The sequence below is a fragment of the Ursus arctos genome, unplaced genomic scaffold, assembly GCF_023065955.2.
Source record: "Ursus arctos isolate Adak ecotype North America unplaced genomic scaffold, UrsArc2.0 scaffold_26, whole genome shotgun sequence".
NCBI classification, from domain to species: Eukaryota; Metazoa; Chordata; class Mammalia; order Carnivora; family Ursidae; genus Ursus; species Ursus arctos.
Genome location: NW_026622941.1, coordinates 19,078,579 through 19,091,358, shown reverse-complemented (window position 1 = coordinate 19,091,358; position 12,780 = coordinate 19,078,579). Strand labels below are relative to the sequence as shown.

Sequence of the window (12,780 nt, the reverse complement as noted above, 5' to 3'; positions counted from 1 at the left end):
AAATGACTAAACTTTAGTTTATTCACATATAACATTTCTCCTGGATATTTTACTTTCCTATTTCAAAATAAATGAATTATAACATGATTCCGTAAAACAGAAGTAGTACATTTCAAATATACTGTTAGCTTGATTCTCCCCTTCAAAATCCCTAGGATCTGTAAGCTATTTATGCTGGGCCAAGCTGAGTTGATAGCAGATTTCCTGAACATCAAATAAGATGTGCTGCTTGCCTCCGAGAGCTTCTCTTCTTTCATCTTAGGCATTTTTAAGTCAGTTAATGAAGTAGAAATTTCACTGTGACTTCTTCATTACACACTTTTTTTCACTCACACCATAAAATGTTCTGATCTTAAAACCATCTTTTATTTAGATGTTTACCATCTAAATACTGCAAATGGAAATACTAGTTGTAATTTACACCAGCAGCCACAATTTGTTTCAATTTATGTATTTCTTTTGAATTTAATGTATTTACTCAAATAACAGGAAAGCTAGGAGAAATTTAAGAAAAAATATGTTGTTGTTACTTCTGTATACTCATTCATGCTGAAGACCTTATTCTTTGTTACTGTTCTATACAGGAGTTATGAGACTCATGTAAAATATTTTAAGATGGACAGTTCAATTACAATATAATTTGAGAATTCTGATTCCCATACACATGTATGATAGCCTTAGCCATTAACATGAAATAATAAGTTATAATAATAATAATAGTACTTTGGGATGTTTTAGAGCTTTTCTCCCAACAAAGTAAAATTCTGTAATATATAACGGACCTTCACAATATTATGCTAATGTTAGAAGATATAAATATTAAAATTTGAATTTTACAGAGAGATAAATGCAAGGAAAAATTTATGGGACTTTTCACACTCATGTAGCCAACTGGGTGTAGACAAAGAAGTAAAATTAGTCATCTTTCTTCAGTATAATAAAAGAATTTTCTGCCTCACAAGAACACATCATAACACATATTTAATTTGCTATGCTTGCTTAGCCACAAAAAATTAGTATTTTCTATTATAAGCAACTTGCCCCAAAGAATTATCATAACTTTTCCTTATTTGTCTGTGTAACATCTACAAGAATGGAGAATGATAATCATTGTTGTCAATGAGAGTCAATGTCATGTATCATGTCCACTAGGTATTGTTTTATTTAATAAAAAAAACTCCAAGAAATTAAGAAAAATGACTAAATAATTGCAATCTGTGTATTAAGAAGGAAAGCAAAACATAAGATCATTTATATAGGAGAAGCTTTTTAAAAAAGGAGAAAAATTAAACTTCTTCCAGTGGAAATTGCAATGAGGGAAAAAAAAACCCACACACTCGAAAAAGCAAAATCATTTTGCCATATGCCTCCTCCTCTCTGAATTTGAAACATTTCTGTTGCTTATTTTTCTTTAATTTTCTTTGCAAAATTAAAATAGTTAACATGAGAAAATATTATTTCTAAACTTTAGAAATACAGCCAACATAGCAAAACATGTACCGCAAAACTAAATCATCATTGTAACAACTGGCCCTTGAACACAAGGAAAATTTGTTTAGTCTTTCTGCCATGTCATGTCAAATGCCTTCTGTGAGAGCAGAGGGGAAATGTGCTTTCTTTGTGCTTCTCACTTATTTTATCACAGAAAGGATGACTCTTTGTAGCCTCTCCCAACCCACCCCCCAAAAAATGAAGGAGAAAAGAGAGAGAAATATGATAAAAGAAGAGAAAGAAGTGAGAGAACAGTATTTGTTGAATGACAGCTATATATATTTACGATGCATTTTATAGATCTTATTTAATCTCTATTTCAACCTAATGATGCATTTATTTTCACTACTCTAAAGGTAATCAAAGTAAGTGTTATGGATATTGACTCATTTTCCCACTTACCCATACTCTGCTTTTTTTCCATACTTAACTAATGTGAAACCAAGATGCATTCAGGAAAGAATCCTAGCTATAATGATTGAAATCATTAGACACTAATACTTATCTCTCACAAAAGTACTTGAATTATACATAGACATGACATGATAAAAACTATGAGGAATTGGAATTTCAGACAAACCTTGATAGATGAGTCAAAAAATTCTGATGATGAGCTTGGATCTCAGGGACCATCTGAGTGTGCAGAGGATTATGGTTAAAAGAAATCAATTGCCCACAACTTAGAAAAGAATTATTAGATTCTCCTTGTCAGTTTTCCAAAAATAATTCTATCCAGAGAGTACATAAAACTCAGGGGAAATAATTTTATTCCTGGCTACATAATAATATATGTATGCTATTAGGCAGGCCATTGAATCTCTCAGAATTTCAAGTTCTTTCATCTGTGCTAATTTTTCTCAAAAATAATTGTATAGGCAAAAGTATTTCATTTATTATCTACCTAATAAAGGAATGAGATAACATATAATCTCATTTTCTATTATAAATATCTTTCCCCAAACAATGCTTTTAATTTTTCTTTATGAAATAAATGTTTTTAATTTGAAGCCAGAAATGTATTTATCATTCTAGTGACACCCAAATCAAATGCCCTCAAACTCAAAGTGCTATGCACGTATTGAATAATAAGAACTAAACATACACTTAAAGATGCATCACTTGTAATTCATGGGGAAAAGATGGCTTTTTCATTTTGATAAATGAACCTTGACCTTCTCCTTGACATTATACCAAAAATAAATAAATTGAAATCTATTATAACCAGGGGCACCTGGGTGGCTCAGTCAGTTAAACAACTGCCTTCCACTTGGGTCATGATCCCAGGGCCTTGGGATCAAGCCTGGCATCCAGCTTAGCTGGGAATCTGCTTCTCCCTCTCCTTTTGCCCCTCCCTCCCACTTGTGCTCTTTCTCAAATAAATAAATAAATAAAATCTTTTTTAAAAAATCCACTATCTAGGGTGGCTCAGTCGTTAAGCGTCTGCCTTCGGCTCAGGGCGTGATCCTGGCGTTCTGGGATCGAGCCCCACATCAGGCTCATCCGCTGGGAGCCTGCTTCTTCCTCTCCCACTCCGCCTGCTTGTGTTCCCTCTCTCGCTGGCTGTCTCTCTCTGTCGAATGAATAAAATCTTTAAAAAAAAAAATCCACTATCTGAAATGTATCATAACCTAAACGTGAAAGTTAAAACACTTAGGCTACTAGTAGAAATATTAGGAAAACATTTTCGTGGCCTTAGGATTTGACAATGATTTCTGAAAACAGGTTTAAAAGAGAAAGGAAAAGACTGGAAAATGGACTTGATTAAAAATAAGCAGCTCACTATTAGGAGAGTGAAAAGAAGAACTGAAAGTCTGTGAGAAAATAGTTATAACACATATATTCAATAAAGAACTTGTATCAAGAAAAAAGTACCTACCCCTACAAATCAATAAGAAAAAGACTGACAGCTCAAGAGAAAAAGGCAAACAATCTGAACATAATTGACAAACGAGAATGTTGAAATGACCAACAAGCCTGCAAAAAAGTGCTCAACATCATTAGTTATCAGTTAAATGCAAATAAACTATAATAAGATATCACCACACCCCATAAGAAGAGTTACAATGAGAAAGACTGGCAATACTAAGTATGATAGGGATGTGGAGCAACTGGAATGTTCTTATACTTCTCATGTGAGTATAAATTTACACAACCCTATTGTAAATGTTTTGGTTATATTTACTGGATCTAAACATACATACTTCCTATGACCCAGCAGTTCTGATCCAAGATACAGCCAAGAAAAGCCGCTGTGTACACACCCACCAAAATACATATAGAATGGTCATGCAGTGTTATTTATAATAGTCAAAAGCAGAAAACAACCCAAATGCCCACCGACAATAAAATGAATAAACTGTGGTATATTCATGTGATAGGATATGACACAGCAATGAAAAAGATCAAACTGTTATACACAACATGAATGAATCTCATAGATTTCACTTTGATTGAAATAAGCTAGACACCAGAGAGTACACAGCATACTATTCCATTTGTATAAAGTTCAAAAACCAGGAGGCTGATCTATGATGACAGAGTTCAGGATAATTATTAGCTCTGGGAAAGCATATGGAGTAGGAGGAGGTTTGAGGGAGCCCTCTGTGGTTCTGAAATGAACTCCATATTCTAGCTGATAGTTACTACATAGATTTTTGTGTAAACATTTATCCAGCTGAGCTACACATTTAGGGGCTCTAGAGTTAACTATTGCTTGTAAGTTATAGCTCAATAAACACAAAGGAGATTTTGAAATAAAATAAAAAGAATGTCTCCTAAGGTTTTAGTTCTCTTCTGTTCTTGTTAAAGTCAGTATAAAGCACTGATGGGCATGGAGAGGGTTTTGGGGGGAATAAAATCTAAAATGTTTCTTCAGGTCAACCATTAAATCATGCAATTAACTTAATTTGAACCAATTAATGTTAAAGTAAAAGTTGAGTGGTATAGCTTTAATATTTATAATTTAGCAGAATAGTCTGAACAGTCAATTAAATTAGCATCTGCTAAGTGCCCATTATCCAGGATTGTTACAGGACAATTACATATTCTGAAATAAGTTCAGCGGCCTCTTTCAGAGATAGATACATAGAACAATTTTAAAATATTTTAGGAAGAAGAAATGTCTTTAAATCTTTGGAGTTTCCTACCATTAAGGAATATGTCCAAAGGAATAACATATATTTATGTCTTGAAACAGAAGCATTAAATGATGTTCTCATGGACTAAGGGAGCTAATCCAGGTTTTAAAAGTATCCAGTTACTTGAAGCATGATGTTTATGTACCTACACATTCTGGTTCTTCTTCATTCATTTCTTCATACTTTTCTTTGTCCTTTAATAGCTTTCTCATTGTTGACTGATCTGCTATGCTAGAAACATAGCCCCTTTGAATAACCTGGATGCCAGGACTCAGAAAAGTCCTTCAACTCTGGGCAAAAACAAACTTTGTTTTTGCAATGAACACCTTTTAACCTCCCTGAATACTCACTTTTTATAATCCTAGAAACTCTTCAGGTAAAATGGCCGCTGTTAGGAGGTTTTGGCTTCACTTGAAAGACACATACCCAGCATCACAATCTCCTAATAAAATGCATGTTCGATTTATGTAATAGTCTCAAGGTCACTCATTTACAGTTGTGAATAATTCTTGCTACAAAGTTGTACCACAGACGACCTCAGCATTTTAACTGGATATTTTTCACTCTGCTAGATTTTTTTTCACTCACTTTTTGACTTCATATCTAAAATGCCATAAATCACCTTCAGTCGAAACATAAAAACAGCTTTCTCTAAAATGCCTAAGTTAACGAGACGTATCTGATAGTGCCTAGTGGCAAGTGTGAAGGACAGGTGAGCATACCGATAACAAGGTTGGCCTTAGAGGATGACTGCCCATACTGCTGCTCGATGTACTTGGGTTTATAGGTCACCATTCCAAACAAAGAATTGAACTGAACCGTACTGGCGCACAAATATAACAAGTACAGTGGATTTCCAAAGAGATTCTTCAGTGATGGGAGAAAATCTATAAGGCAAAAGTAACATGGAGTTATTCAAGACAGTGTTACACTTGGCAGAAGACACAGCCTTGGCACCAGGGCATTGCCGGCCGAGTCCCACTGCCACAGTTATTAGGAGCAGTTATGGCGTGGTACACATACACACTATGAAATGAAGCATTGGCACAAGTCAAGGCTGAGATCCGTCAGGTTCATGTCTAGACACAGGCATTCGCTTCTACAGGCATATAATTCGATTACAGTTAGAGGTATAAGTCAGACAGGAACACGTTCCTCCCAATGATATGGGTAGAAGGAAAGAGGGACAAGAATACTCCCTCCTTACAGAGCTCAAAGTCATTGGCAGGACATCAAGAACTTCATTTTTCTAGTCTCTCCTCTTCAAACTTGCATCATGGTCATGGAGAAAGAAACATGAATGTTATCTCCATTTAATTTAATGAACTTTAGGGTAAGAAATGAGTTTGGCATTCTCCCTTCTTCCTATTATTCAGCTGAAGAGTTTGAAATGTGAAGATTTCCTGTAAATCTTGCTTGCTGGGCCCAACTGTGGGGGACCAGTCTTTCTCATGGCCATTCTTTTTCTACATGGGAGGAATTCACGTTAGCATTCTGGCCTTGTGCCCCGCACCACACTCACTCCTTTGATCAATGGTGGGAACATGCACTGACACATTTGTCAAATGACTGAATCTCATCTGTTAAAAAGCCACAGGCTCTGAAGATTCACTCTTTTCTGTCCACCCAGACTGATGGGAAGCAACAATCCCAGATAGGGGCCGTTGCCAGGTCTAACCTGAGTGGTGTAAGGGTGGGAATGTCAGCAAGAAGGTTACCAAAACTTTGGGTCATGTTTTTAATCCACTCTCCAGTAATAAAGCTGACTTTGTAATCTTCAATTCCGCTTCCTTTATAGTTTCTCAATGTTTCTGAACAAATGATGGGGAGAGAGGGGTATTATTTATAGATTCCCTACAGAGTCTCAACAGGAAAACTGAAAGTGCTTCAAAATCAAGAAGAATCGGGCTCACCTCTTGCCATTTCCATTATTTTTGACTCTTCTCCAAGAGGCGTTTGGTAGTCTGTATGATCGTCCATAATAAACTTGGATTTCTCAGAGGAGGAACTGGAATCCTCTCCACTTCGGGGTCTCGGCAGACTCTTTGGTAAACACCAGAAAGGCAGAGCTGCAAGAAGACTTACAATTCCTGCTATTAGGTAACCCAGCCACCAGGCTCCTACCCACTGGGGATCCTTTGGAGTAATGGTTACATGATCTGAAAGGCAGAGAGGATGGCTAAATAGCACATACAGCAAAGCCAGTGAGTTGAAATAAGCCTCTTTAAAAAAAAAATCCTAGCATTATCTCTATCACATCATAAAAATACCTAATAATTCATGCACAATAACTTTCTAGTCTGAACATGATCATCATCTTGCTTTTTGAAGGAAACATGGTGCTTTTTTTTGGGAACATGATGCATTTCTTCATTTCTTCCTTAGATTTAAAATATAGAGAGTCTAAGTCCTGGGGGAGGGGGTCTTACTCTGCCCTGGGGTTCTACTGAGGGTCCCCCTGGCCCATGACAGGAAACAAGAACCCTGTGAGGGAAAATTATGGGGACTCCAAGCCTTCCTCTGGCTCCCCAACATCAGCACCACTTGTATCTCGTCCACATATTGAACATCTAAGATTCTTTTCAAAGAAAGAGTTAAATCCTACACATTCTGGTCCCAATCTAGTCTAAAACACTCAGAATGTTATTCACTAAAGGATGGGTAGTAATACTTCAGAGCTATTCTAGGTCTGAAGCAAGATTTGTATGTGTAAATAAAATGTCAATATCTTATTCATCATCAAAACTTTATTTTTTACCCCATTTCTTATTGATGAAAAGGTAAGTAGTGATGAAGTTCTTTTGAACTAAATCAAGTGTCTTTTCTTTCCTATATAAGAATCCATAAAACTTATGATAGAATACCTCCACCGTCCTCTGTGGGAACAATGAAATAAACACATGTTCTTTGACAACTAGGCTCAATTGCCACATTATACTTAGTAAAACGTTCACACTGGCTCATCACTGTATCTTCATTGCTTCCCCTTAACAGTTTCCCACTGTACCACTCATCACACCTACACTTGCTTATCTGTATCAATCTCCATGACTGGATTTTAAAACCCCAGGAAGTCGAGGTGCTCAACTACCATTTTGTTCACCATTTTGTGGTAGAATAGCACCTGGGATAGAATAGATGCAAAATTAATGAGGTTAACAAATAAATAAATGAAGGAATAAATACCATTTTTGTAATGCATTTAATTTTAACACACAAAGACTTCAAAATGCAGTTTCAGAATTTTTAAAAATGAAACTTGTTTTCTTGTTTCTAAATGCTTTCTTAAACTTCTTAAAAAAGAAAGAAACATAATGTACATATCTAGGAGGTACATCTCGCAAGGAAAGGAACACATTAATAGCTACAGAAAGATGAGGTCCCCCATTTATTCCCTCCACAAGCACTCTCCTAAAGAGTAAGGTAGGCTCACTCTCATATGCCTCCACCTGAAAAAGATTTGTACAGTAAAGAACATATTTTGGTTGCCAGAAGACTTTCAATTCTTGGTCTTCCTGGCAAGTCTAGAAAATACAGTATCAATTGATATGTCTGTCATGTTGTTACACCTGAACCAACAAGAGCCAACAGGAAGCCACAGTTTCTAGTCTTAACTATGCCAGAATGCATGTGAAGTGGCCAACCAGAAGTGAAAAGGGACACACCTGAATGACAAACCAGGGGTCATCCAGTTCTAACCACTGCCTGTTTTTCATGTTCCATTTATTAACGCATGTGGTGAATGTATCAATGACAGATTTTCAGCAGATTATTTTCATTTTATGAAAGATTACCATCCTGTCACTTTATAAAAAGGGAATTTGATATTTTCTACACTATCCCCATTAAAAAAAAAAAAACTGCAGTGACTAAGATAAATAAATAAATAAATAAAACAAACGTCCTTACCTAGGTTTACAAAGCCAATGTCAACATACAGTTTGGCACATAATGAGCCTAGCAGGAAACCAAAGATCGGTCCTATAATTGCAACCGTCTGCACACACCCTGCACCCGAAAAAAAAAAAAAAGTGTCATTTCTCTGCTTTTGTAAATTAATAAAATTTTAAACAAGAAATTGGAGTGAGATTCAATTAGTAGCTGAAAATATTTCATCAACTCATCATTTAAGTGTGCTTAATTTGTCAATTTTTCAACCTTTTTGAATCAGGAAATAAGTCCTTCTCAGTTTTGGAAGAAGAATGAACACTTGGAAGGCGTTAATTACCTCTTAGTAAGGAAATAACACCAACATTCTGAGGAAGATAACTTCCCCCAAATGAAGCAAACTTCACTCATTAGAATTAGATTTCCCTACTGATAAAAATCAGAATTATTCCATTTTGACAGTCCTTCAAAACCTTTTTCTGGTTGGTTAAGCGTAAGAGTCATTTTGACATTAAAATTGATTTCTTCCACCTTAGTGCAGAGCTGCATGCGTTCAGAGAGTCTGTGGGACCATCTGTGAGAGTGGTAGCTATGCAGATCCCTGAACACAGCCAGCCAAAGAGCTAGACCTGGGAGTGCAGAGAGGTGCTCTTTGGAATAATCATGACCAGCCTGGGCAGCGTTAACAGGAAACGGGAGCAGATTGCTTAAACAACACTGCTTCTGGTTACCAGAAAGGTAGCTCTTCCCTGCAAAGTATGTCCCATCTGCCTTTCATTTCGTCACAGAGCTTGACGCATACATATCGCTGGCAGATTAACTTAAGTTAAGAGGAGGAGTATGGGGCGCCTGGGTGGCACAGCGGTTGGGCGTCTGCCTTCGGCTCAGGGCGTGATCCTGGCATTATGGGATCGAGCCCCACATCAGGCTCCTCTGCTATGAGCCTGCTTCTTCCTCTCCCACTCCCCCTGCTTGTGTTCCCTCTCTCGCTGGCTGTCTCTCTCTCTCTGTCAGATAAATAAATAAAATATTAAAAAAAAAAAAAAAAGAGGAGGAGTAAATGGCAGTTACCAGATCCTTTCCGGAAGAGAAGAAGGGGTGAAGAGAGAGAGCAGGAAGGGGACACCCTGACACCTACATGCATCTCTTGGCTTGCTACCTTTCCTCTAGTCCCGAGTGACTGCCTAGCACACGTGAGAGAGCTTCTGTTCCAGGTCCTCATTTACGCTGCACTTTTCCGTTAGAGTAGGTAACTGTTTCTAATCACAGCCTTCCTGACTGTAATGAGAGCCCTCGGGAGCTCTGCACACATGGTCATAGCAGAACAATACTGTGGAGCTAGTCACAGCCCCTCTCAGTGAATTTCAATCTTGTCCTCTATCCCTTATAGGCCGGGCCCTCAAAAGATCAGAACCCCAAGAAATCAAGACTGATGTGTGAAATGGAGAAAAATTTAGTTTCCAAGACGTAAGAGGCACTCAATAAATGCTGCTTAGATGCATTTGGCGCTGGAGTTTGAGTTTGCTGTAGTGTGTGTGTGTGTGTGTGTGTGTGTGTGTGTGTGTGTGTGTGTGTGTGTGATTTTAGCTGCTGGTCTATCTTTGGGCAACTGTTCCAGACATGGGTTAGCCTCAGGCCTTGCTCTCATCCTTCCTGTGTTTTTATCCATTCATACCTGCTATTGAGAACTCAGAACTCCTTGCCTATCCCTCATAGGAAGAAAATGCTTTAAATAGGGCTTAAAAGATGGGAAATAGTTTCTAGGGTTCTGGAAACAAAATAAAAAATAAATATAAATGACGCCTAAATGCTTCAGTAGTACAATTAATTCAGCAAAAAGAATGTATGAAGTCTGAAGTCCATGAAGATATTTGCACAATCATGGCATACATCATGGCTGTTGATCCTTCCAGTTATTTCCTTTTAGTCTGATGTTTTTTCCCTAATGCAATTGGGCCTTCTAATTCCAAGTTTCTTCATCATCAAAATCCTCAGTGTGGCCCTCAGAAACGTGTGAACTCAATAAAGGAACTGGATCTGAAGGATAAAACCTTCCATGCCCTATTTAGTTTGGAATGGAGTTGAGAAAACCAGGTACCCTGCTTCCCAAGAAGATGAATGAAGTAGGCATTACCAATATAGAAAGCAGAATTGTCTTCACTGGCAAAATCATCAAGATAGGCGATGCCTAGAGGCTGAATAGGAGTTTCCCCAATTCCACGAAGAAGGTTCCCGAGGAAAACATAAACCCACATGGAAGAGCTGGCATCCATTTCACATTCTTGAAAGGAGAGCAAACAAGAGGAATGAAATTAGATCAGTATCAAAGTTAAATATTTATTCTGCATTTCTACAAGCTGCCCTAAAATTGGACTAGGATGTAAAAGTGAAATTTTCAATACACATAATTTGATAGGAGTCAGAGCAAGATTGGAAAATATTTTGGCTTCAATGTTTTAGGCAACATAAATCCCCCAGAGATTTTGACCAAGAAACTCTTGATTCTTCTTTCTGATCCCTTGTTTCTTATTTTCTCTTCTCTTTTTTATTCTATATTTACACTGAAATTTTAAATTCCTATGCTCCAATAACATTAAACATCCTGTCTGTGACAAGACACAAAATTTTGAAAGAAGACTTCTCTTCCCTTAATCTTTAAACATTTCTATTTTTCGACAGAAATCACTTGTAATTTTATTGCTGACCAAGTTTTATCTGAAATTCAAAATTTTGTATGGGTGATACTTCACTTTGGGCAGCATCACAATTGTTTGACAGTGAATAACCATTTTTAGGGCTCACGTTTAGGAAACTAATATCACATAAAAATTTAAAACCCTATGCTTTAGTAGTATAACTATTCCAACAAAAATAACTTTTTGGCAGTATTCTTAGAATGAAATTCAAAGCTAACAATTTTTAAATGCTTTTATAGAAGTCATGTCTTGATATAATCATGTGAAGCTGGAGAATTAACTCCCATATCACAAGTGAAATACACTTTGAAGAGTCTAATCACCTTAATAAAAGTGATACTATTTTCTATCTCCGACAATCACCACTTGTGAGTGCTCCCTCTCTGTGAGGCCCTGGGCTAAGTGGTTGGCAGGCATTTTAAAAATTAAATTCTCCTAATAATTCTATGAGGTAGGAGTTATTTCCACTTATTAGTAGCCCTTTAAGTAAAATTTGAAGGTAAAATATGGGTTATTTAGAACTGAGGTGAATTCTTTTCTGCAGATGAGTCAGACTGTGTGACAGACAAGACTACTGGGTAGTCTTGTTGCTTCTAACTTTGCCTCTTCTAAAAATGTAGCCAAGTGACCAAGCGTTTTTTATTTATCTTCTGTGGATTTCCATTCCACTCCCCCAAATATAATGTGAATTCCTTTTCCAAAAAAAAAAAAAAAGATTCTAATGTCTCTTCTACCCCTAACATGTGTGTGATCCCAAGAAGCTTGTTGGTAGGGAAGTCTTATAGATAGGAGAAGACATCTTAGATCTATGCTTTCCAGTGTAGTAACCATGCACCACATGTGGCTACTGAAATGTAAATTAATTAAAGTTACAGAAAATTAAAAATTCAGGTCCTCAGTCACAGGAGCTATATCACAGTAGTCAACTGTCACATGTGGCTAATGGCTGCTGTATTGGACAGCATAGATATAGAACAGAGAGTTCTGCTGGACAGCTCTGCGCTCCAGTGTTGTGGGGGGAATGAGAGTTGTACGTGGAGCATTTTTGAGAAGAGCCCTATCATTTTTAGGATGAATTTTGTGCTCACTATGTCTGATGTCCACTTAGGTCTATGAGGGAGCAGGACCTCATTTAAAGGAAAGAAGAAGATTGAGTTGTGAGTCTTTTACTGGGTATCTGTCTAATAACTTGTCTCTTTACATTAAAAATATTTTAATTCCTGCCTCTAAACCCTATTTCTCTTCTTAACATTAAAGGTTTAAATATTTCCTAATTAGTTGTATTGCTATTTATATCACATCTTTAGTGATTATCAAAAACAAAAAAAACCCAAAATACCTTCAATGACTGTACACCATGTAGAGATAAAAGTCCAAACTCTCCTCTTACACTCTCCTCTTCTTCAGAAGAGGAGTGCTTCAGAAAAAGGTGCTTTTCTGCTTTTTTCCATATAGCAGGATGGGATAAACTTTTTACAAGATTACATCTTCCCTACCTCCTCCCCTCATATTTCTAGATTTCTTTATCTTCTGGCCCTTCCCTTCATCCGAATAACCAGACCTCAAAT

At 36.9% G+C, this 12,780-nt stretch overlaps 1 protein-coding gene across 1 annotated transcript in view; it reads right to left on the bottom strand.

The window, feature by feature from the left end:
- The window catches only part of SLCO1C1 (solute carrier organic anion transporter family member 1C1), a 59,715-nt gene that overhangs the window by 18,326 nt on the left and 28,609 nt on the right, over positions 1-12,780 (bottom strand). The window contains exons 6-9 of the mRNA XM_026502317.4: positions 10,651-10,797; positions 8,538-8,636; positions 6,542-6,787; positions 5,351-5,515 (exon numbers count right to left, since the gene is read on the bottom strand). Coding sequence (XP_026358102.1) covers positions 5,351-5,515; positions 6,542-6,787; positions 8,538-8,636; positions 10,651-10,797 — 657 coding nt within the window. The remainder of the gene's footprint in view (positions 1-5,350; positions 5,516-6,541; positions 6,788-8,537; positions 8,637-10,650; positions 10,798-12,780) is intronic.